The sequence below is a fragment of the Psammomys obesus genome, unplaced genomic scaffold (assembly GCF_907164565.1).
Source record: "Psammomys obesus unplaced genomic scaffold, mPsaObe1.curated_primary_1811, whole genome shotgun sequence".
Classification (NCBI taxonomy): Eukaryota; Metazoa; Chordata; class Mammalia; order Rodentia; family Muridae; genus Psammomys; species Psammomys obesus.
The window spans coordinates 19,876,206-19,897,902 of NW_026595981.1; the positions used below are offsets into that span (position 1 = coordinate 19,876,206).

A 21,697-nucleotide genomic window follows, 5' to 3' on the forward strand; every position below is an offset into this window, starting at 1 on the left:
AGGAATGCTATAAAAGTCACTATGTGCTTGACAAAATTGGAATTGGCAAAACTGGAACGCAGACATGGATTATATTTACTTAAGTAAGAGGATGTCCTGTTCTTAGGAAGAGTAGTAAGAGAGAAAAAAATTGTAGTAGGAAGAAGAAGGTGGAGAGTCGAGGAGAGGGTACAACAGAAACAACAGCAAATACGGATATTGTTGAGAACAGGTGAATCTGAGAAACGATACACAAATTCTCAATCCCATCCTTGCAACTTCTCAAATAAGAAACTTTAAAAAAGTTGGGGAGGGCGGCGGTGGTGTACGCCTTCAATCCCTGCGCTTGGGAAGCACAGGCAGGCCGATCTCTATAAATTCTAGGCCAGCCTGGTCTACACAGCGAGTTCCAGGGCAACCACGGCTACACAGCAAAATCCTGTCTCGAAAAAAAAAATAATAATAATAATTCTGCTGGGCAGTGGTGGCGCATGCTGTAATCCCAGCACTTAAGAGGCAGAGGAAGGTGGATCTCTTGAATTCAAGGCCAGCCTGGTAGACACAGCGAGTTCCAGGACAGCTAAGGTTACACAGAGAAACCCTGTCTCAAAAAAAAAAAAAAAAAAAAAAAAGAGTGCCCAGGGACTTAGACCCTTGAACCCTAAATCTAGCCCTTTTGCAGGAGTATGGCAAGGCCTGAATGACTCTCTCCCTCTTCTTTCTAAGCCGTTTTTAAGGTTCCGAAGAGGCTCTATCCAAGTGTCCCTGAGGGCCGTTCTTAGCTTCCTAGAAGTCTCTCTCAGCCCATCAGTTACTTCACCTCACCTTTTTCCAAAATGCCCACCCACTGCTTTCACCACCCAGTTACTTCCGCCACCAAGTGGAAACCCAACTCCTTTCCGACCTGTGCTCCGCTCCCAGCAATTACCTCCTTACGGACTAGGCACGTGCATTTATTACCAAGGAACTACAACCCCCGAGAGGCCTTGCGGCAACATCCCTTCCGTTACCACCAAACAGAGACAGGTTTCCTGAACAAGCCAGCTGCTGCATAACCTTTTGGGAGTTGTAGTCGACTTCAGAAAAGCCACAGAGCCCGAGGAAGACTGCAAACCACACTTCCCAGGATGCATTTCGCTGGGCTCCGCCAATTGAAGGGACGGATCTTGAAGAGGGTGGGGAGAAAGGGAGGAGCTGCCTGGCGCGTGCGCAGTAGGTGAGGCTGGGGAAATTCATGTGGAGGTCAGAGTGAAAGCAGGTGAGCGTGCTAGGGGCGTCGCAGGCCTCTTGTTTCTGTGGCCCTGTGGCCCTCCTTTGCTTTCCTGCGTGTGGTGAGGGCATGGGATACATGCGTGGGGACGCCCAGCGGAGAAGGGGGAAGAGGCTGAGTCCAGATCGAGCTGGGAGTTGTGCAAGGGGAGGGGACATGCTGAGGAAAAATCCAGAAAAATCTAGAAGCTAGGACAGCTAGAAAGGACGCGGTGTCTCCGTGTCAGGGCGGGAGGATGAATGTGCGTGGGGGAAACGGGCTAGACCCTCGGGGGAAGGCTGAGAGAGGGGAGGGAAGGTTTGAAGAGTGCAGGGAGGGCGACGCAGGGGCGGGGCATTGAAAAAGTTCAAGGCTGAACGGTTTCTCAGTCCGGTCAGCTCCGTGCTCCCACACACCCGGCCGCAGCCCCACCTCCAGGCCTGCACCGCTCTGCCTCACTGCGCCCCTGCCAGCTCCCGCTTTCCTATTAACAGATATGGGGGAGGAGCCCCACAATGCCGTCTAGAACTCGCTCTCTCCAGTCTACCCTCGTTCCACTACTCCCCGGGCACCTCACCGGTAATAACTTTCATAAAGTAGCCGGAGGTTAAACAAAACTGTTGGCCACTGCTTAACCTAAATGTTAACAGGAGTTAGGCTTTTTGTTATTGGCATCACCCTCTCAGCATCCCTCTCTTGGGGGCCTATGTGTCTAGGAAATGGGAGTGTGATTCTCTGTGGTGCTAGTTGCTTCCTGGGTACCAAGCATCGTTCCGACGATGAGCCAAGCGTCGTAGACTCTTTCTTTGAATGGTTCTAAAGAAAAGCACCTACAGAAGCAAGCGTGGTACCACGCTTTGTAAGATGTTGAGTGTTATCATGGGGGTGTTTGGTGAGTGGGTTAGAGCGCACAGGAGCCAGGAAGTGAGTGAGAAGTGAATGCTAGAGAAGCTGGATGCCAAGTTGCCTTATTTTTTTTTTTTTTTAACCCCTTGTTTAGGTGTGAGTGGATGCAACGGACAGGATCATGGCTGCCAAAGTGTTTGAGTCCATCGGAAAGTTCGGCCTGGCTTTAGCAGTCGCAGGAGGCGTGGTGAACTCTGCCTTATATAATGGTGAGGCCCTGAGGGGGTTAGTGCTTTCTGAATGATTCCCATTGATCTGCGTAGCCCATTTGGTATTCCTGATGCCAGCTGCTGTGGGAAGGTGTGTGAGGTTAAGGGGGTTCACCTGCAGCTACCCCACAAACTATGGTTGCATGTTAGCAGACGACCTGTCTTCACGTAGGCAGTGGTTCTCTTCCTTTTTTTTTTTTTTTTTTTTTTCTTTTTAAGATTTATTTATTTATTATGTATACAGTGTTCTGTCTGCATGTACACCTGTACCCCAGGGCACCAGATCTCATTATAGATGGTCGTGAGCCACCATGTGGGTGCTGGGAATTGGACCCAGGACCTCTGGAAGAGCAGCCAGTGCTCTTAACCTCTGAGCCATCTCTCCAGACCTAGGCAGTGGTTCTCAACCTTCCCAATGCATTGAGACAGTTTCTCATGTTGTGGTGATCCCCAATCATAGAGTTATTTTCATTGCTACTTCATAACTGTAATTTTGCCACTGTTGTGAATTGTTATGTAAATATCTGCCTTTTCTGATAGTCTTGGATAACCCCTGTACCTCCCAACCCCCCTGCCAAGGGATCGTGACCCACAGGTTGAGAGCTACAACTTAGAGCTCTCAACTTGTCCAGTTGCTGGTTGGATGTTTCTAGTGCTATAGTTGTTTAAAGTAATGCTGTATTACCCAGATGCCTCTGTGGAGTGGCAGGATTTCTTTGGTTCTCTTCTGCATGAAATAACTCGGCAAAATCTCTAGACCAGCTTGAGAAACAAGGTCCTGAGAAAGAAGGTTTTACTCAGCTAGTTGCAGAGAACATAATTTTTGAGATGTGTTGCTGGGCATTAATTGTGCCCCGGAGCTTAAGCTGCGTTTTCTTTGACATCATTATAGGCAAGTCCCTCCTTTCAGTCCTCAGCTTTCTCATTGTCAAACAGTGGGACTGGACTAGTTTTTCCTCTTTTTTTTTTTTTTTTTTGTACATCGGTGTTTGACTGTGTGTATGTCTGTATGAGGAGTTATTACAGACAGTTGTGAGCTGCCATGTGGGTGCTGGGAATTGAACTCGGGTCCTCTGAAAGAGCAGTCACTGCTCTTAACCTCTGAGCCATCTCTCCAGCCCTAGTTTTTCCTCTTAAGAGTCCCTCCAACTTTGATATTCTTTCAAAACAGCAACGGATTTGTCTTGGGTGTTTTGTGGGTTTTTGCTGTTGTTTTGTTTTTTGAGACAGAATCTTACCATGTAGCTCTTGACTGGCCTGGAACTCAGGTCCACTTGCCTCTGCCTCCCGAGTGCTGGAACAAAAGGTGCCTGCTTCTGTACCCAGCTCAAATGTAGTACTAAGCAACTCAGCCACATCCAGCTTTTCAATTTGTGTTTTTTTTGTTTGTTTGTTTTGTTTTGTCTTTTAAGACGGTGTCTCCTGTAGCCCAGGCTGGCTTTGAACTCCTGAGCCTCTTGCCCCTGGCTATATGACTTTTTGATGAGTATTATTTTCAGAGTGAAAGTTTTTAGGCCAAGTCCGAATTCAAATACGAAACAATAGAAATTAGCTACTTCAGCCAGGGTCTGGGGCCACCATACTGTAATCTCAGCACATATGGCTGAGGTATGAGGCCTGCCTGGGCTGCATAGTGAAACTTTGTCTCAAAAAATCAGAGGAGGGTGGAAGAGAGAGAGATCTACTTGGCTAGTGATAACCAGACTACCAGCATCTTTAAATTTCTCTCTTGGGTCCACAGGACATCTCTGCATCCCCTCCAAATGGTAGAGAAACAGCTATTAGAAAGATGCTGGGCAAGCTGGCCATAGTGGCAGTGTGCCTCTTTAGTCCCAGCACTTGGGAGGTAGAGGCAGGCAGATCTCTGAGTTCAAGTCTAGCTTGGTCTACATAGTAAGTTCCTAGATACCCAGGGCTATATATAGTAAAAATATATCTTAACAAAACAAAATAAAAAACTAACCATATGGTGGTGTTGCACAACTTTAAACCCAGGACTCAGGAGGCAGAGTCTCCGTGGCCAGCCTGATCTACAGAATGAGTTTCCGGACAGGCAGAGCTATGTATTGAGAACCTATCTTGGGGGGGAAAAAAAACATAGAAGGATACTGGGCAGAGTGATTCCCCTGCCCCCCCTTCCACTCCCAGTGCTGGCAGAGAAGGGATGAGACTGAGCTCCAGGCGAGTCTGCACTGTATCCTGAGACCCTGTCTCAAAAAAAGACAACACAGCGGAAACATCTGTATTTTAGGGTTCCCATAGTGGGGACATTGCTTCTGGGAACATCGGGTTAAACTGGAGCCAGTATATACATGTCGTCTGGGGAAGATCGCTTGAGTTATAGAGCTCTTGGGAGGGGATTCCTGGAATTGTGCTGGTGGGACTCGGGGGTGGGGTGGGATGGTTAATCAGAAATTCAATTGCCAGTTCTTTAAAGGAGAAAGAGTGCCAAGGAGCAGCCGTCACTGAAGTCCCCGGGGCAGAAAGAGGAAACCTAATAAATGAGAGAAAAAGGCAAGGGTCTAAACTCTTCAAATATTAAAAGAAAGGAGAAAAGAAAAACAAAAAAGGCCAGATGACCTGAGTTTTATCCCCAGACCCTGTGCAAAGGCAGAAGAAGCAAACAGGCATGTGTAATGGCATGCATGGGGTCCCCTCCCAGTCATAAGAAATTATTTCTGAAAATAAAAGAAAGGATTGGCAAAGTGGGTAAAGGCACATGCTGTCAAGCCTTACAGCCTGGGTTTAATTCCCAGAACCCCCTGGAGAGATTGGCTTCTGAATTGTCCTCTGACCTCCACGTGAGTGAACATCGAGGCTTGTGCACAAGCACACACACACTGAAGAATTTCTACAAGTTTTAAAGAAAGAGGCAAGGAGCTTGCAAAGATAGGGCTGCTGGTGCTACGAGTGGCAGAGTTTTTCTGACCTGTCAATATTGTTCCTTCCTAGTGGATGCTGGGCACAGAGCTGTCATCTTTGACCGATTCCGTGGAGTACAGGACATTGTGGTGGGGGAAGGGACTCACTTTCTCATCCCTTGGGTACAGAAACCAATTATCTTCGACTGCCGCTCTCGACCACGGAACGTGCCGGTCATCACTGGGAGCAAAGGTGAGTCTGGCCTGTGGCGATGGGCTGTGCTGCTGTGTTCATTCTAGAAACACCCAGGATACAAGAGGTTGGACTTCACCTCGTAAGAATTTCTATGCTGGGAGGTGATGGTGCGTGCCTTGAATCCCAGCACAGACAGAGGCAGGCAGATCTCTTGAGTTCAAGTCCAGCCTGGTCTACAGTGCAAGTTCATTCCCCACACTCTGGGAGGCAGAGGCAAGTGGATCTATGAGTTTTAGGCCAGCCTGGTCTACAGAGAAAGTTTCAGGGCAGCCAGAGCTACACAGGGAGACCCTGTCTCAAAAAACTAAGAGAGGGAATATTTAGTATGGGAGTGACCAGGAGTACTAGGGGGCATTGGAGGAGGGTACACCAGGCGAAATGACTCATATACAGAAAAATGCCATAATGTGTGTCTGGAGGTATGGTTGGTAAGCTCTCTTGCCTTGTATGGAGTCCCTGAATTTAGGCCCAGCACTACACAAACTGTGTGTTGGGGTGCACGCCTGTAATCCTAGCACTTGGGAGGCAGGGCAGGAGGATCAGGAGTTCAAGGTCATCTTTGGCTGCAAAGTGAGTTTGAGGCTAACCTCTTGTATATAACTCCCTGTTTCAGGGAAAAAGAAAATATGGAAGGAAAGGAGGAGAAATGTTGTAATAAACTTTGCATGCTAACTTAAATTAAAGACTAGAAAGATACCTGCTGTCAAGCCTGACAGCCTGAGTTCAGTTCCTGGGGCTGATGTGGCAGGAGAAGAGAACTGATTCCTGCAAGTTGCCCTTTGACCTCTACACACACATAATACGCAATACATACATACATACATACATACATACATACATACATACATACATACATACATACATACATACATAAATGTAAAAGGTTAACTTAAAATAAAAAAACTTCAGGCTGGTGAGTTGGTCAGCAAGTAGCTCCTGGCACCATGTGCTCACAAACACATAGAATATGTAAATAAAAATTGTTATTTAAGAAAATGTTTTAAAGACTCATAGGGTGGCTGTCCAGGAGAGGTACTTGTGTGGATTTGAAGCCTGAAATATATTTCAGATAAACACAAGCGGCAGGATAAATTCAGAGACAAATACAAAGGATTAACCTAAGAGTTTCGTATTGAGGGCTAGAGTCATGGCTCAGTGGTTAACATCACTTTGTTGCCCTTGCAGAGGACCTGGGTTCAATTCCCAGCACCCACGTGGCAACACAGCCCAGTTTCAGGTGATCCAGCAAGCACACACGTGGTCCTTATACTTTCATGCAGACAAAACATTCGTACACATAAAGTAAAATAAATCTTAGGGGAAAAAGTTACATACTGTTCCGACTTTGAGGAAATCTAAATGTGTCTTTCCTGTCTTGGTTGACCCTTCCCATCAGTTCTCGTTCCCCAGAGTGAATGTCCAAACCAGTGTTTGGATGTTTGTCTGCCCTTGCGGCTGACAGCTTTCCCTTTGCCTTGCTTTCCATGGTCTCAGCTCCAACAGGGCAGACCTCAGAATGCTTTCTCACAGGCGGGGCCACACATTTCCCTCTCCTGTCAGAGTGCAGGCAGAAAAGGGAACTGTGGGAAAAAGAGGGATCCAGTGGGCTTGGTGTGTCAGCAGCACCCGATACCCTCAGGGCTATTTCTCTGCAGACGCTTGCTCCTTGGGCTGTGCCAAGCTTGATGCTGGGGTACACAAATGACCAAGGAGAGAGCTAGCTATTAAGGACCTGAGTTGTAATAGAGGAGAAGCCAGGGCGCAGTGGCGTGAGCCTGTAATCACAGCATTCAAGGAGGCAGAGGCAGGCAGATCTCTGTGAGTTCAAGGACAGCCAAGGCCGCAGAGAGAAAACCTGTCTCAAAATAAAAATAGTACAAAAAGAAGATGGTAAGGGTGTGTGGAGCTCAGAGATCTGGAGCTTACCTGGAGAACCTGAAGAGTAAGAAGTTAGGACGGGGCGGGGGGCGGGGGAGGATAGGAAGCCTGCCTGCTGCAAAGAGGAGTTGGGGGGGTCACTAATGGAGAAGAGTGAGGTTGGATTTATCTGAACTTCCCACCTTTGGGCTTCCCTTCTGAGTAGTCTCAAAGTTGTGCTAAATTGTGTTTGTACCTTCGCTTGCTAAAATTTGGGGCAGGCGACAACAGAGATCAAAGGCTTGTGTGTATTCATGAAATTTCCCACCTCTCTCGGTGACTGGGTCAGGACTCCAGCTCACAGGCAGCTCTTGGCCAGCAGTGCTGGTGGTTTAAGCCCAGTGTGGCTTTGCTAGCCGGCTGCTTTCTCTGCTTTCCCCGTCTTCATGGTTTCTCCCCATTCGCACAGACCGATAGGCCCAGTTTGACCAAGGCTTCACCAGGCTACATCATTACTAAGCAGCAGAGGGGCACCACAGCCCAGGTCAGTGGACTCTGTTTGCACCAGATCTGAGTAACCCAAGGCTGGCTCTTGACCTGAGCGCACAGCAGCCCTTGGAAAGGCTCACTCTGGAATTCTTGGCATTAGCTTATGTGTTCTCTTAGGTGTTCACGGCCTCAGACGCTCCCGTGGCCACATGGTGTCAACTGCTCTCATCAGAGGCTGTTCAGGGGGTGCTGAGAAGCTAGTGCATCTCCGTGCCATCACTGGTTCCTGATTCTGTGGTACTGATGCTCTGCTGGGCTCTCTGCTGAGGAACCAGCTTAGCCGCCTCTTTCCTTCGGGGTCTAACTGAAATTGTGTATATGGCTTATAATGGACTTAACGGTAGGAAAGTCCACCTGCGGTTTTTGTGTTTAACTCCTGTATGTTTCCTACCCTAAGACTTGCAGAACGTCAACATCACACTGCGTATCCTCTTCCGGCCAGTGGCCAGCCAGCTTCCTCGCATCTACACCAGCATCGGCGAGGACTATGACGAGCGGGTGCTGCCATCTATCACCACAGAGATCCTCAAGTCAGTGGTGGTGAGTGAACAGGGCCCTCAAGCCCAGAGCGCAGCCCTAGGGGTGGCTAGGTGTCAGGGAGAGCGTGGCTGGGTGGTAGGTAGGCAGGTCCCAGCCGTCAGTAGGCTGCTTGCTTTTCCTTCCTCAGTAACCCAACTGGCTTTCTGTCCATCCCGTTACCAGGCTCGCTTCGATGCTGGGGAACTGATTACCCAGCGAGAGCTGGTCTCCAGGCAGGTGAGCGATGACCTCACAGAGAGAGCAGCCACATTTGGGCTCATCCTGGATGACGTGTCCCTGGTGAGATTCGTGAGGAAGCTGGGGGAAAGGGACTGCTTTTCTTGCTTTGGTGACTGGCTTTGTTTCTGGGCACTCGGGGTTAGGTCCTATATCCACTTAACTGGATCTGGGGCTTGAAAACGTGAAAACTTCCTAATGCCTGAAGCCGTTGCCTCGGGTCTGCTTTTGATTGAGTGTTCTTTACGTCCCATCTGCCACACACATTTTTCTTCTAACCTCTAATTGCCCTGCTGGTCCCCAACGACTGAACTGTTTTCAAAGCTCCCTAGAAAGTGATTCCTGTTGGCTTTTTCAGTACAGGGAAAGGCTGGCAGTCTTCCTCTCTAGGTTACCCCAGCTCTGCTCAGGGATTCCTCAGCACCAAGGGGGTGAGGGTCAGAAGCTTAGTGCAGGGAATCCTGGGAGCCCCTGGTGAAAAGTGATGGAGTGTAAGTGAGTGACTGCTTGCGCTTGGTGTACAGGGGCAGGAGACACCTCTGAGGTGTAAGCTGGCCTCTTGAGACTTTATTCTCTCTATTAATGTGACACTGGGTGACATAACTTCAGCAGAAGGCAGGATAGCGGTTCAGACCGAGGTGAGAGGAACAGGTTCAGTTTCCAGAGTCTCTGGGAAAAGTCTTAAGAGCGATTTGTTCGGGTAACAAGGCAGAGTACTTCCTGTTCTCTCTGTTGCCGGCCTGGGAAAGGCTGGACTTTCTCTCAGCATCTGTGCAGCTGTTCAAACAGCCATTCTCTGAACAAACCCCATGGTTGTTGAGAATGGGGAGCCATTCTCATGCTCCCCTCCAGGCACAGCCTCTTTTCTCTGTCTCCTAGGGGCAAGGGCATGTGGCTCCCTCTCCTGGCAGCATGCCAGGCTGCAGCCTTTGGCTCTGCAGAGTGCCATCCCCAGGCTCTTCCCCTGTTAACACAAGGGCCTTGGCTGTGAGAATGCATGGAGTAAAAACCTAAGAGAAACTTGGCATCTCTCTAGACTCTGACCACATACTCCATCCTGGGGAAATGTGGGCTGACCACAAGAAACCATAGCTTAAGAGGTGTGAGAAGAAAATTAGATTTCCTGGGGAATTTGCTGCCCTCAGCTGGTCCTTTCAAAAAGAAGTTTTATTTTTTAATGACACATTTAGCTTTTCAGTTCTTAGGATTGTATTTCCGTATCCAAACTTTGAACAAGAGTCCAGAGTGGGTCAGGCAAAGCAGAGCAGCTGCAGTATAAGACTTAGGTGGGCACATTGTTCCAGGCCTGAAATATCAGCCCTGTCTTGCTGGGAGTTCCAGCCCACCTGGGCTACAGAGTAAGACTGTCACAGAAAATAGGGAGACAAACCAGAAGGCTTAGGGGAGTAGTGTGAAAAACTCTGGAAGGTGTGAGGCCAAGATTTTCTCCACTAAACTTTGGGGTCTCGTATGTTGTAAAAAGCAGAGATTGGGAGGGTAAAGGTGGAAATGAAGCAGGTTGCATTTGAGCTTAAACTAACCCCTTTCTTTACTTCGTGCCTTTTCATTTTCTTTTTCCTACATTTATATTTTCTTTAACTCGTGTGTTTTGTGTTTCGTCTGCATGTATGTGAGTGTACCACATGTATGCATCACGTGCCCTGTAACTGGAGTTACACAGAGTTGTGAACCATGTGGGTTCTGAGAACCAAACCTGGGTCCTCCGCAAGAGCAGCAAGTGCTTCTAACCACTGAGCCGAGTTTCCAGCCCCTGCACCTACTATTTCAATAAACAGTTGGGTGCAATGAAGCCACCCTCCAGGCTAGGCCTTAGAAGCTCTGAGGTCTGTTCCCTCTTCTATACTATCTTTAGGGACAGCTGCTGCAGCCAAATGGTCCTGGCTACCTCTGTGATTAGGGAATGTCTGTGAGTAGTCACACTCAAGCTCTCACCCTGACCAATGGCTTTACCTGCCTTTTTTTTAAAACCTTTGCCAGCACTACTTGTGTTTTGGGGATGCCATGATTTGCACTCCACCTTCTCTGTCTTCCTGTCTAGGGGTGGAAGTGCTGTGAGAAGGAAGTGGACTGGTTAATCCATAAGCAGGGAGCATCAGGCTCTCGCATCCCTGGGAACTAGCTACATCCCCTGCTCTCAGGGGCTCAGTTTTCCATCTGCCTCCCCCTCCCCCCTCAAATCTTGGAACAGGGCATCAAAGGCTCTTGGAAGAGCCATAGTCAGTGGTGGGGGTCCTGGAACCCACAGGTCTCCTCTAGGGGGTTGATTGATTGATTAGATCCCTCTCAGTGTCTGTGGGCCCCATCAAAGCCCCGGGGGACATTTTCCTCATGGGATGACTGACCACAGTGTGGGTCTGTGTAAGCACAGTGTTAGCAGCTAAGAATACAGAGGTGTGAATGAGGGAATCAAGATACAAGGGCATCTCCGTGCCTGCAGCTGCTGCTAGAGCCATTCCTGGCCTCTTCCTTCCAGTGGCCGGGGTGGCCTTCCAGCAATGCTGTCGAAGCAATTACTGCCTCATCCTGTACTCACTTTCTCCCCATAGACACATCTGACCTTTGGGAAGGAGTTCACAGAAGCAGTGGAAGCCAAACAGGTGGCTCAGCAGGAAGCGGAGAGGGCCAGATTTGTGGTGGAAAAGGTGAGCGTTCAACCAGATGGCAGGAGCGGCCCTTCCCTTCTCCTGTGTTCAGCTTCCCCATCTGCTGGGTGGCCTAGCAACTGGTCATCTGTCATCTGTCTGGGATAACCAACGAGGGCTGAGGGAACCTTACTCCTAAAATCAGTTCCAGAGTCTTTGGGAGCTGTCATGAGTTTTGGCTCCTAAATCACTGAAGGGTCACTTAGTTTCTACTTGCCCAAGATCAGAAACCCTCTCCTACACATAAAAATGTTACTCCTGGAATGTCTTCCGCTTCTTCAAGGAGTCATTTTTACGCGTGGTTACATAGTGAAACTGACAGCAAAAAAGATCAAATATGCCAGATGTGCTGTTTTTTTTCCTTCTGTTGCTGAGTCCATCCAGATGTTTCAGAGAGTGATAGAACACAATGTATTTGTATAGTATCGTGTTCTTCCTGGTGTATGTAAAGGCTGTTTGCTCTCTGCCACTCTCCACTGCTAGTTTTTCTAATCTAAGGATGTTTAGCTCTTAAATCGAAAAGTAGGTAAGTTGAGGGAGCCTAAGCCCCGCGTGGGCAGGGGTGTCTCCTTTTGTGTCTGCTGTGCTCCAGGGCTGTGACAGGTCCAGCACTGCCTGGTGATGTTGGTGCATGATAAACATCTGTTGAACAAACTGGGTGTGTGTTAAAGAGGTAACTTGGTGGCGGGGTGCTTACCCAGCACATGCTAGATGCCCGATTCTGTCCAGTGCCACAGTGAGGGGCAGGAGGGAAAACTGTGTTGATCTCAGAGTCCTGGCACCACACTCTTCCCACACTCTGAAAGCCACATATCCCAGTAGGTGCAGTCCTGTTGGTCTTGGTAGGGTGAACCAAGGACATCCTTGGGTACATGTTGGGGGGCCCTGTTTTCCACAGGCAATTAAGAGTCGTGGGAGCAGACTGCTTTTCGCAGCTCTTTGGGCGCACGATTTGGTTTTTTTGTGGTGCTAGGGATCAACCCCTAGGAGAGTGCTGTCACTGAGCTATACCCAGCCCAACTCTGCTAGGGTATTTTTAGGGGAGAGGGGGTTGTTTGTTTGTTTGTTTGTTTGTTTGTTTGTTTGTAGTCCTGGTTGACCTAAAATTTCCTGTGTAAACCAGGCTGGCCTCAAACTTGCAGTGATCCTCCTGTCTGCTGCCACTATGTTAATGCTAAGATTACAGTTAGCACCACACCTGGATGTCCAGGCTTTCATGGAGATCATTTTGACTTGGCAGGGAGGGAAAGATAGGCCTAAAGATTGATTTGATTCCTTTTTTATTTTTTGTGGCTTTGGATCAGAGTACAAATGGCCGTGTCTATACAGCCAAGAGACGCATGTCCTAGAATGACAAGTGGACATGCAGGGAATGAGGAAGTTTGGGTGGGCAGTATTAACTACATCGTAAGGGAAGGATGCTCCCCGAGTGCCTTAAGGGCCCTGTGAGGGTGCATGGCTTGGTTCTGGTTAGGCCGTAGCCTGATGTGCAATGCTATGGTGCAATCCCAGTCTCTGTACCTCCTCTCCTATAGGCTGAGCAGCAGAAGAAGGCAGCCATCATCTCTGCTGAAGGTGACTCCAAGGCAGCTGAGCTGATCGCCAACTCACTGGCCACAGCAGGTGATGGCCTGATTGAGCTGCGCAAGCTGGAAGCTGCTGAGGACATTGCCTACCAGCTCTCCCGCTCTCGCAACATCACCTACCTGCCAGCGGGCCAGTCCGTACTCCTCCAGCTTCCACAGTGAGGCCTCCTACTCCATGACCAGACCAACCAGGCCACGGCCTCCATCGTTCTGCCCCACCCCAGAAATCACTGTGAAATTTCATGATTGGCTTAAAGTGAAGGAAATAAAAGTAAAATCACTTCAGATCTCTGATTATAAAATGAAGCTTTTATTGTTCCACTTTTTCTTTTTTTTTTAACCCACTTTCCTATCCAAAGTTGCCAAGTGCCTATGCAAACTGGCTTTGAGCCTTTTGGAACCTGCTTGCCTTCCACCCTAGGCACTGGCAGTTGGCAGAAGAAGGGCAGGGCAGTGTGTGATGGATGGGAGCACAGTGGGCAGCCTGAAAGACCTATATCCTGTTGCATTTTGAAGATTTAAGGACAGTGGCACACACACTTGAACCAAAAAGGCAAGCCCTCAATTTTTCCAGCCATTTGAATCTGCACAGACGCAGCTGGGGAGGGCCAGAGGAAGTGCTCTATCTTAACCGTAAGGCCCTTTCCCTCCAATTATGGCCAGCGAAAGCAGATGTGTGCGAACCAGGGCACGGAGTGAAGAATCTGCCCATCCAGGTGGGTGGGCCTAACCGCTGCCCCCACCAGAGTCCTAAACCTGGGATGGACTTGGATAGTGCAAGAGGCCTGGACTGAGATGTGAGTCCTGTTTGAAGACTTCCTCTCCACCCCCCACCATTGGTCCTCTTAAATACCCAATGGGATTCCAACTTGAAGGATTGCATCCTGCCCGGCCAAGCATACCTGCCAAGGACGGTGTGGCTGCCTTCCCGCTCCCTCTCTCGAAGCTTGCCCTTCCCTCCCAAGGCCTGTGGGCCAGTGCTCCGAAGGAAGCAATCAAGGGAAGAAAACACAGTGTAAGCTGCTGTCAATAAACGACACCCAGACCTTCCAGCTGCCTTCAGGGTTTGTTTTCAATTTGTGGGGATCGAGAGGATCAGAACAGAGCGTCCCAGCAGTTTTGTGTATGTGTTTGCATCGCCAGATGGGGAGGAAGATCCGGCAAGGCAGAAAATACTTTGGTTTTAGAAAATGCCCTAGTGTGTGTGGTGGATCATACCCCATCCTGAAGTGAACCTTGGTACCAAGCCCTGGGTGAGTTTGTCATGAAATGCATTCATAGGAGGTGAGGCAGGGGAAGAGGTTAATTTTCTTCTGTTTAGTATCACTACAAACAGGGTTGCTCTGCCCACCAACTCTGGTCAGTGCTGCCCTGGCAGGATGGATGCAGTTGGTACCAGATCTAGTCCCAGACCCCTCCTGTCCTCTACTTCTAGACATCAGGTGGCCTGAATTTCTCCGTGGTGAGCTTATACTCTGCTCTGCTTTGGCTGGTGGGGTTGACAGTGTCTTGGCACCTGAAGGATACCAAATGCATGCATTTAGATCATGGAGAGAGCGCTGACCTAGGACTGACAAACGAACAGTACCTACCCCATATTTTTAGGAGCAAGGCAGAAACACTTTTTCTCCTCTCATCACCTGGCCCTACTGAGGGCCCCTCAGGATGGCTCCAAGCCCCTGTCTAACCTGGACCGCGCGATTCCTCTCCCACAGGGCCAGGCTAGACAGATTTGTGGTGGAGCTGAAGGATGGAGTTTCCTGGCGCTACTCATAGACCTTTCCCTGGGCCTATACAGAATCTGGTCTCTCGCCTCCCAAGGAATAACGACAGAAAGTGATAGGCTCCCGGCCCTCAAAGCTAATACCAACACTCCCATATCCCCGCTTGCCTGGGTGTCCCTTGTAGTGTCAGGCCTCCTATCTCTCCTGGGCTGTGCATTTGCTTATAAGCCTGGGGAGGCCTGCGAATGATGAGGTGCCTGGCCCAAGCACACTGAAGACTGCAGCAGAAAGAGCCTAATTTCTAATAAGTTCCAGACCAACATCCACTCTGCAGCCTTCCTCTTTTCCTGCCATTTATTACTTCAGACACCCTTGGGAGGAGGAGGCAGGAGGCTCCTCTCTCCCTCAGGCCCTTTTAAGGACCCTGGTGCTTCCTGCATTTGGCAGGAGATTGGGTTTCATTTCCAGGTGTCCAGGAGCCCCGAACTGTAAAGCTGCTTGTTGGTGGTGACTGGATCTCTCCTGCCTCAGGTCAGCCCGTGGGGTGGCAGGCAGGCCGGTCCCCTGCTGGCTTTGCTGTTAGCTGCCCAGTGGCGGATGGCAGAGGTGCATCCCTGTGGTAACCTTGGGGCCTCTCTCCGCCTTCACTTCCACAGAATAATTCTTTTCACAAATGTTCAAGAGCTGTTAAGTGGCTTCTTAGCCCCTGATGGCCTCTAGGTTTGTGAGTCTATCACAATGGGCCTTTATCAACTCTCTTCTCCCAGCCTGGGATGGAGAGCCATGTCCTGTCCTGGTCTCATCAGGAAGGGAGAGAACAGGAAGTGGCTTCCTCCCCGGTGGCGCCATGGAGGATGAATAGTTTCCTTGTTCAGGCTTAAAGTCTCGCATGCTAAGACAGTGGACCCTGGACACGGAAGGGAACGAAAACCTCAAAGCCTTGCCATTTTTCTCGCTTCTAAGAACCTGAAAGGTTTGTGGTATTTGGGGCAGGGTTGTAGTCATCCCTGCGTGGGCTTCTCTGAAAAGTGAGAAAGAAGATGGGCTGTTGGTCAAGTGCCGATTAGCAAATGACATTTGTGTATTTGTTTTTTAAACTTCGTCTGTTGCTCCCAGGTAGCACAGGCTAGCCTGCATCTCCTGATTCTCCTTTCTCCATCCTGAGTGCTAGGGTTCCAGGCATGATGTGCCACCATGCCCAGTGTGCAAATGCCATGCTATTCTTACAGGGCCTCGAGGCAACAGCAGGCAGAGCTGTGTGGTTAGGACCTCGGCATGACCTTTGCCATCTGCCATTAATTTTGGGTAAAGCCACCAGCTCTGTGGGAAGTAACCTGGGTAAGAAGGAGGCTGTCACTAGCACCTCCCTTGCAAGCACTGATCCTTACCCTTGTCTGCCCCCACCCCCTCACCCCATGCCTGTGTTATACTTCTTTTCATAGTCATATTGAGCAGCCTGCCCTCCCCCAACACCCCACAGGACATTTAAGTCTTGGTTCCATTGCTTCTCGTGAGCAACACTTTTGCCCATGGTCCCGTCTCCTATTCCCACTGCCTCTCCCCAGCCTGAGCAATGTCATGCACATTCTTGTGAGGCACTTGGCATTCGCCCTGCCGTGCAGTTCTACGTGCATGTTTGTATACATATATATGCATATCCTCTCCCCTACCATCTGTTAAGCCAGGATACCCTCCCTCTTCTTGCCCTTTGCCCAAGCCAAGTATATCTGGTTCTTACGGGAATCCGTGTTTGTCGAACAAATGGAAGAAGGAACAGAGCTCGTGGAGCTGAATTAGAAGGGAGAGCTGGGGGCCAAGGCTCTAGCTCTGGCTTAGTTTGGGTTGAGACAAGGCCTTATGTGTCCCAGGCTAGCCTCCAACTCCTTATGTAGCTGAGGATGACCATGAATTCATCATCCTTCTGCAGTCTGTTTCTCCTGCCCACCTCTCTTCTCTCCCCTCCTTTGACCCCTGCCCTCTCCCTACCTCAAGGCCAGCTTTCCACCCTTCTGCTCCAGACCCTCACCTCCAGCTGGCCTCATTGAAGTCTCCCTTGGTAAAGAAGAGCCTGTCCCTGGAACTCTGACAACGTCAGGATTGAGAGTAAAGTGGAAAAGTAATGAGGAGGCTTGCCCCAGCCGGTAGATGCCTGGGTGTCTTGGCAAAGCCTGGATGAACGTAGCTGGGAGAGAGGACGGATGGAAATATACTGGACCTGGTTTGTAGCCAGAAGAGAACGTCCTTGCCACTGACACTGGGTGGATGGGGGAGAGAGAGTTTCTCTCCAGTCCCCTCTAGTCCAGCTACTGCTGAAGAGCAGGTGAAGCCAAAATGGCAGGGCCACTGTTGGGGGGATCTTAAGGCTTTTGTCATTCTGGGAGATGAGTCCAAACTGCCTGACTGGAGGAGAAACCATGGGCTGGGACCATCTAAGTTTGGCTGCAAAAGCTTGTAAGTACTTTGGCATTATTAAACTGTCACCTAGAAACCACCTGTAGCCACTACTTGTTTTTGTAGGAACTGTTTCTAGACTTTTAAAGGGTTGGATGGGGAAATCAAAGGGATAATACTTTGTAACACGTGGAAAATGTCCAAGTTCAATGTCCATAGCTGAGTTGGTTTGGGGTGCAACTGTCTACACTCCTGGGTGTTCCGGCCATAGCACTGAAAGGTTTCAGCAGAGCCCTGTGGCCCACAGAACCTAAAATACTGTCTCTCCTTTTCTAGAAAACATGGCTGACCCCTGACTTGGGGGATCTGAATGTCTCAAAGGGAAGAGCTCTGGAATCTGGAGGCCCCAGGCCCCAGGGGAGTTATCAGATACAGTGTATTGTCCTGAGGGTCCTTGACTGTGTCCAAGGCCACAGTGACCCAGGGAGCGGTTACACTGAGGCTCTGGCATGCAGGTTAACACCATGTGCTGTTCGCTGGCTTGCACACATTTCCAAGGCACTAGAAGGAGAACGGGGAGGGGAGCAAATAGGGCTTAGGAAGGAAGGGAACCCCATAATCTCTGAGGAGCTTAAATGCGGGTCAAACGCCTTTACCTCCATGGCTGTGTCCTCCAAGAGGTATTGACTGCTGGCCCATCCTGATAGTGCAAGAAGAGGCCACAGCCAAGGATAGAGACAAGGGCAGTGATGAGGCCCCTGAACCCCAAAACTCATGGCTTCTAGCACAGAAATTCCTGCCTCTAGCTAAAGTCATGTTCATCCTAGACAGTCAGAAACCCAGAGAACCTGCAGGACCCCTTTATGGTAGGTTGTACCAAACCTGACCTTTTGCAATTTGAGGGACTTCCTGTTGCCCTGAGCCACTGCCTCTGACTCTCTCAAAGGTTCTCTTCGGCACGTCCTTCCTCCATGACTCCTTTCCTGTCTAACTGTACTCCCTGACATCTCGGACGCATGGAACTGAGCAGGGAGCTTTCAACTCCTTGGGAACACTTACTCCCTTAGGTATGGAGGGTTAGGAGTTTTGCCCAACATCCCACAGGATCCAGGTAGCAGAATCAATCGTCATCGCCGTCATCATCAGGGAAGTCCAGGTCTTCACCTGCTGTCTAGTGCCGTTCCTAGCTTTTCACTCAGCGCTCAGTTGTTCAGTGTTTGGGGCATCTTGACTTGGAAATCCTTTCTTTGCACTCACGGGTGCTGATGTGATCTCTTCATGCCTCTCCTGTGTACCTTTGTCACCAGCTAGACTAGACAGGGCAGGAAGCAGAACAGTACTTTCTCCTTTGAAAGCTCCTTTATGCAAGTGAACTGCAGCACCCAGGTTGAAGATATCCTCTGGGTGGGACTGCCCATGTCCTCACTCTAGAAGGCAACCCAGACCGGAGGGGAAGTTGTAGAACAGCAGAGACTTGGGGTTGAATTCTGGCTCTTGGGAGAACTCTGGTCAATCATGTAAATTCTTCATTCCGAGTTTGGGTTTTTTAAATATGTGTTTATCCTTTTTATGGTTTATATATTTTTATTTTAATGTGCATTGGTGTTTTGCTTCCATGTCTGTGTGAGGCTGTTGGATCCCCTGAAACTGGAATTACAGACAGTTGTGAGCTGCCATGTGGGTGCTGGGAATGTGCAGTTAACCGCTAAGCCATCTCTGCAGCCCCTGTTTTTGGGGTTTTGGTTGTTTTTTGTTTGTTTGTTTTTAGTTTTGCTTTTTCAAGACAGGGTTTTCCTGTGTAGCCTTGGCTGTCCTGGACTAGCTTTGTAGACCAGGCTGGCCTCAAACTAGATCTGCCTGCCTCTGCCTCCTGAGTGCTGAGATTACAGGTGTGTGTCACCACACCTGGACCCTGTTTTGTTTTGTTTAATTAATAAATAAAAACAAAACTGAGAGGGCTGGAGGTGTAGCTCACAATAAGAACACTTGCATAGCAAGCACAAGGCCCAGAATTTCCTCTGCAGTACCGAATGATAACAAAACAACTTCAACTGCAACAACAACAGTAAAACCCTGAGGGTAGGACTATTGTCATTTGGATATAAAAGACTCGTGCATTGAAGATTTGCTTCCTAATGCAAAATCCAAAGGTAAAGGTGTGATTTGTGAGAAATGGGTGGATCATGAGGGCTCCAACCTAATTAATACATTAATCATGGGCTAGGAAGATTTCTTGGTAGATAACAGTGCTTTCTACATAAGCATGAAAGCCTGCATTCAGGGGCTGGAGAGATGGCTCAGTGGTTAAAGAGCACTGGGTGTTCTTTGAAAGGACCCTGGTTCAATTCCCATCACCCACATGGCAGCTCACGTGTGTGTGTGTGTGTGTGTGTGTGTGTGTGTGTGTGTGTGTGTGTGTATATAATATAAAGCCTGAGTTCATATCCCCAGCACCCATATAAAAAAGGCAGGCATCATTTTACTAGTGCCTGTATGCCCAGCATGGGCTTGGATCGAGACAGAAGATTGCTGGGGTTGTGGACTACCAACCTATTCAAAAAAAAATTATAAAAAAATAATGAAATAAACAGCAAACTCCAGGTTCAATGAAGCACCCTATCTTACGGAAAGCCAGAATCCGAGAGCAGGACACCAGACTTGGACACACCCCCTTCTAGTCTCTGCACATAGGCTGGTAGATACGCACAGCCTTACACACGTGGACACAAATATTTGCATGTGCTCACACGCGGGCGCACGTATGCATACAGGCACACACATACGTGTGTGCACACCATCAGTGCCCCCACACACACACACAAGATTAATCTCCATGGATCCACAGTTTAATGACCTTAGGAGGAGGTAGAAACTAGGCAATGAGGCTTCACTGGAGGAAGTCAGTCAGCGTGGCATCCGTCTGGCTCTCCTTTCCCTTCTTCCTCCTCACCCCTCACTCTCCCAGGCTGTGAGGTAGGCAGGGACCCTGCACAAACCTAGAAGTTTGATGTTTCTGTTTCAAAGCAGTGCAACAGTGGACTGAAGCCTCATAGACTGTGAGCCCAAATAAGCCTTTCTCCCTTTAAGCTGATTTTTCTCAGGAAACCTTTTTTTTGCAGCAACAAAGATTTAGCTAACATCTCCATATGTCAGCGATGCGAAAGGAAGAGCTAGGATGGACGCACTCGCCTCACTGTGGGGTGTTTCTAGCTCCCTCGGAGGCCTTAGATGCTGCTGCTGTTTATGGGAAGATTCTCCCCTGGGCTGGGCAAGCTTTGGAGCCCAGCGTTTCTTCCCAGTGCCAAACCCTGAGCCAGGCGTGACTATGGCTGCTCTTCTCCAGCAGGTGGCAGCATCCTGATTGCCATTGAGGAGTCGAGGCTGGATGACAGGAACAGGATGTTCAGGAGAAAAGGCCCATCTGTTCTGGCCAACACTAAAGATAAGCAAATAGGTTAAGGTGATCCTCTGTACATATCCTTCTGATAGAGAACTCCCTGGTCATCTGTGGCTGCAGATATACTAACTGTTCTAACCACAAGCCAAACCAGTGCTATCCATGTTTTGCCCAGGGGAACAGAACCTCTAGGCAGCCCTGGTCTCACCTGTTCCTAGACCAGTGAGGCCCTCGGGGTGCTAGAATGCTCAGGTTTTAGAGACCTGAGATCACTTTGAGGGAGCTTATCCCGTTGCTGATGAATTTACAGGACACCGGAGGGATAGCAGATTTCTTTCTGAAGTCCCAGAGTGGTCCTTGGCAATTTCCCAAAACATGTGAGAGGAGGAGGGGGCCCACAATTAAACGAGATAGGCCGGGTGCTGAAGGAGGCTCCGCCGGCAATCTCATGGGTGTTTTTATGAATGGACAGACCTAAAAAAGCAAATGCTATACATACGTGCTTATGCATTCATCTAGCAAGTGTTAGGAGCACTAGGTGGGTCATAGGCTAGGGGGATGTTTCAGGAGATAAAGCTGCAAATAGGACCTTTTGGGTTTTGTATTTTTTTTTTATTTGTTTGTTTGCACGCATGTCTGCATGCGGTTGTTGGATCCCCTGGAGCTGGAGTCACAGACAGTTGTGAGCTGCCACGTGGGTGCTGGGAATTGAACCTGAGTCTTCCGGAAGAGCAGCCAGTGCTCTTAACTGCTGAGCCGTCTCTCCAGCCCCACAGGTCCTTTTTTAAAAGGCTCTATCCAGGCGCTGAGGAGGTAGTTTGGCACTTAGGGGCACTGGCTGCTCCTCCAAGAAATACAGCTAATCCCAGCACTAAGGGAGACACACAGAGGCAGGCAGAACTCCGTCTGAGTTCAAGGCCTGCCTGATCCACAAAGCGAGTCCAGTACAGCCAAGGCTACACACCGAAACCCTGTCTCAAACAGACACACAAACAAAACCAAAAAAAATACAGGTTTGATTCCCAGCATCCACAAGGTGGCTCTATAACTCCAATCCTGGGAAATCAGATTCCCTTTTCTGGCCACCTTGGGCACCAAGCACCCATCTGCTGCATAGATACACACGCAGAACCAAACAACAGCAAAAAACAAAACAAATAACTTTATTAAAGGCTTAGTCCATATGACGGATAATAGGGTCGTCTGTATTAAAGGACTTACTAAAGTTTTTTTTTTTTCCTTCAGATTTCTGTTCTTTACTATCTGGCTCAGGCCAAAAGTTAAACTCTGAGGCAGTGAAATGGGGAAGAAACC

The 21,697-nt window shown here is 49.2% G+C and overlaps 1 protein-coding gene across 1 annotated transcript; it reads left to right on the plus strand.

Moving 5' to 3' along the window:
* Positions 1 to 1,176: 1,176 nt before the first annotated feature.
* On the plus strand, positions 1,177 to 13,921 carry Phb1 (prohibitin 1). Its single transcript, XM_055619895.1, has 7 exons — positions 1,177 to 1,237; positions 2,229 to 2,343; positions 5,296 to 5,457; positions 8,264 to 8,406; positions 8,569 to 8,685; positions 11,190 to 11,285; positions 12,821 to 13,921. The coding sequence occupies exons 2-7, from the start codon at positions 2,256 to 2,258 to the stop codon at positions 13,031 to 13,033; spliced, it is 819 nt and encodes a 272-aa protein (XP_055475870.1). The 5' UTR covers positions 1,177 to 1,237; positions 2,229 to 2,255; the 3' UTR covers positions 13,034 to 13,921.
* The last annotated feature ends 7,776 nt before the right edge of the window (positions 13,922 to 21,697 follow it).

Excerpts from the sequence above, each read along its gene's own strand:
- Phb1 (XM_055619895.1), top strand. The coding sequence starts at position 2,256 with ATGGCTGCCAAAGTGTTTGAGTCCATCGGAAAGTTCGGCCTGGCTTTA. Across the intron at positions 2,344-5,295 it reads GAACTCTGCCTTATATAATG|TGGATGCTGGGCACAGAGCT; the intron begins GTGAGGCCCTGA and ends GTTCCTTCCTAG. Across the intron at positions 5,458-8,263 it reads GGTCATCACTGGGAGCAAAG|ACTTGCAGAACGTCAACATC; the intron begins GTGAGTCTGGCC and ends TCCTACCCTAAG.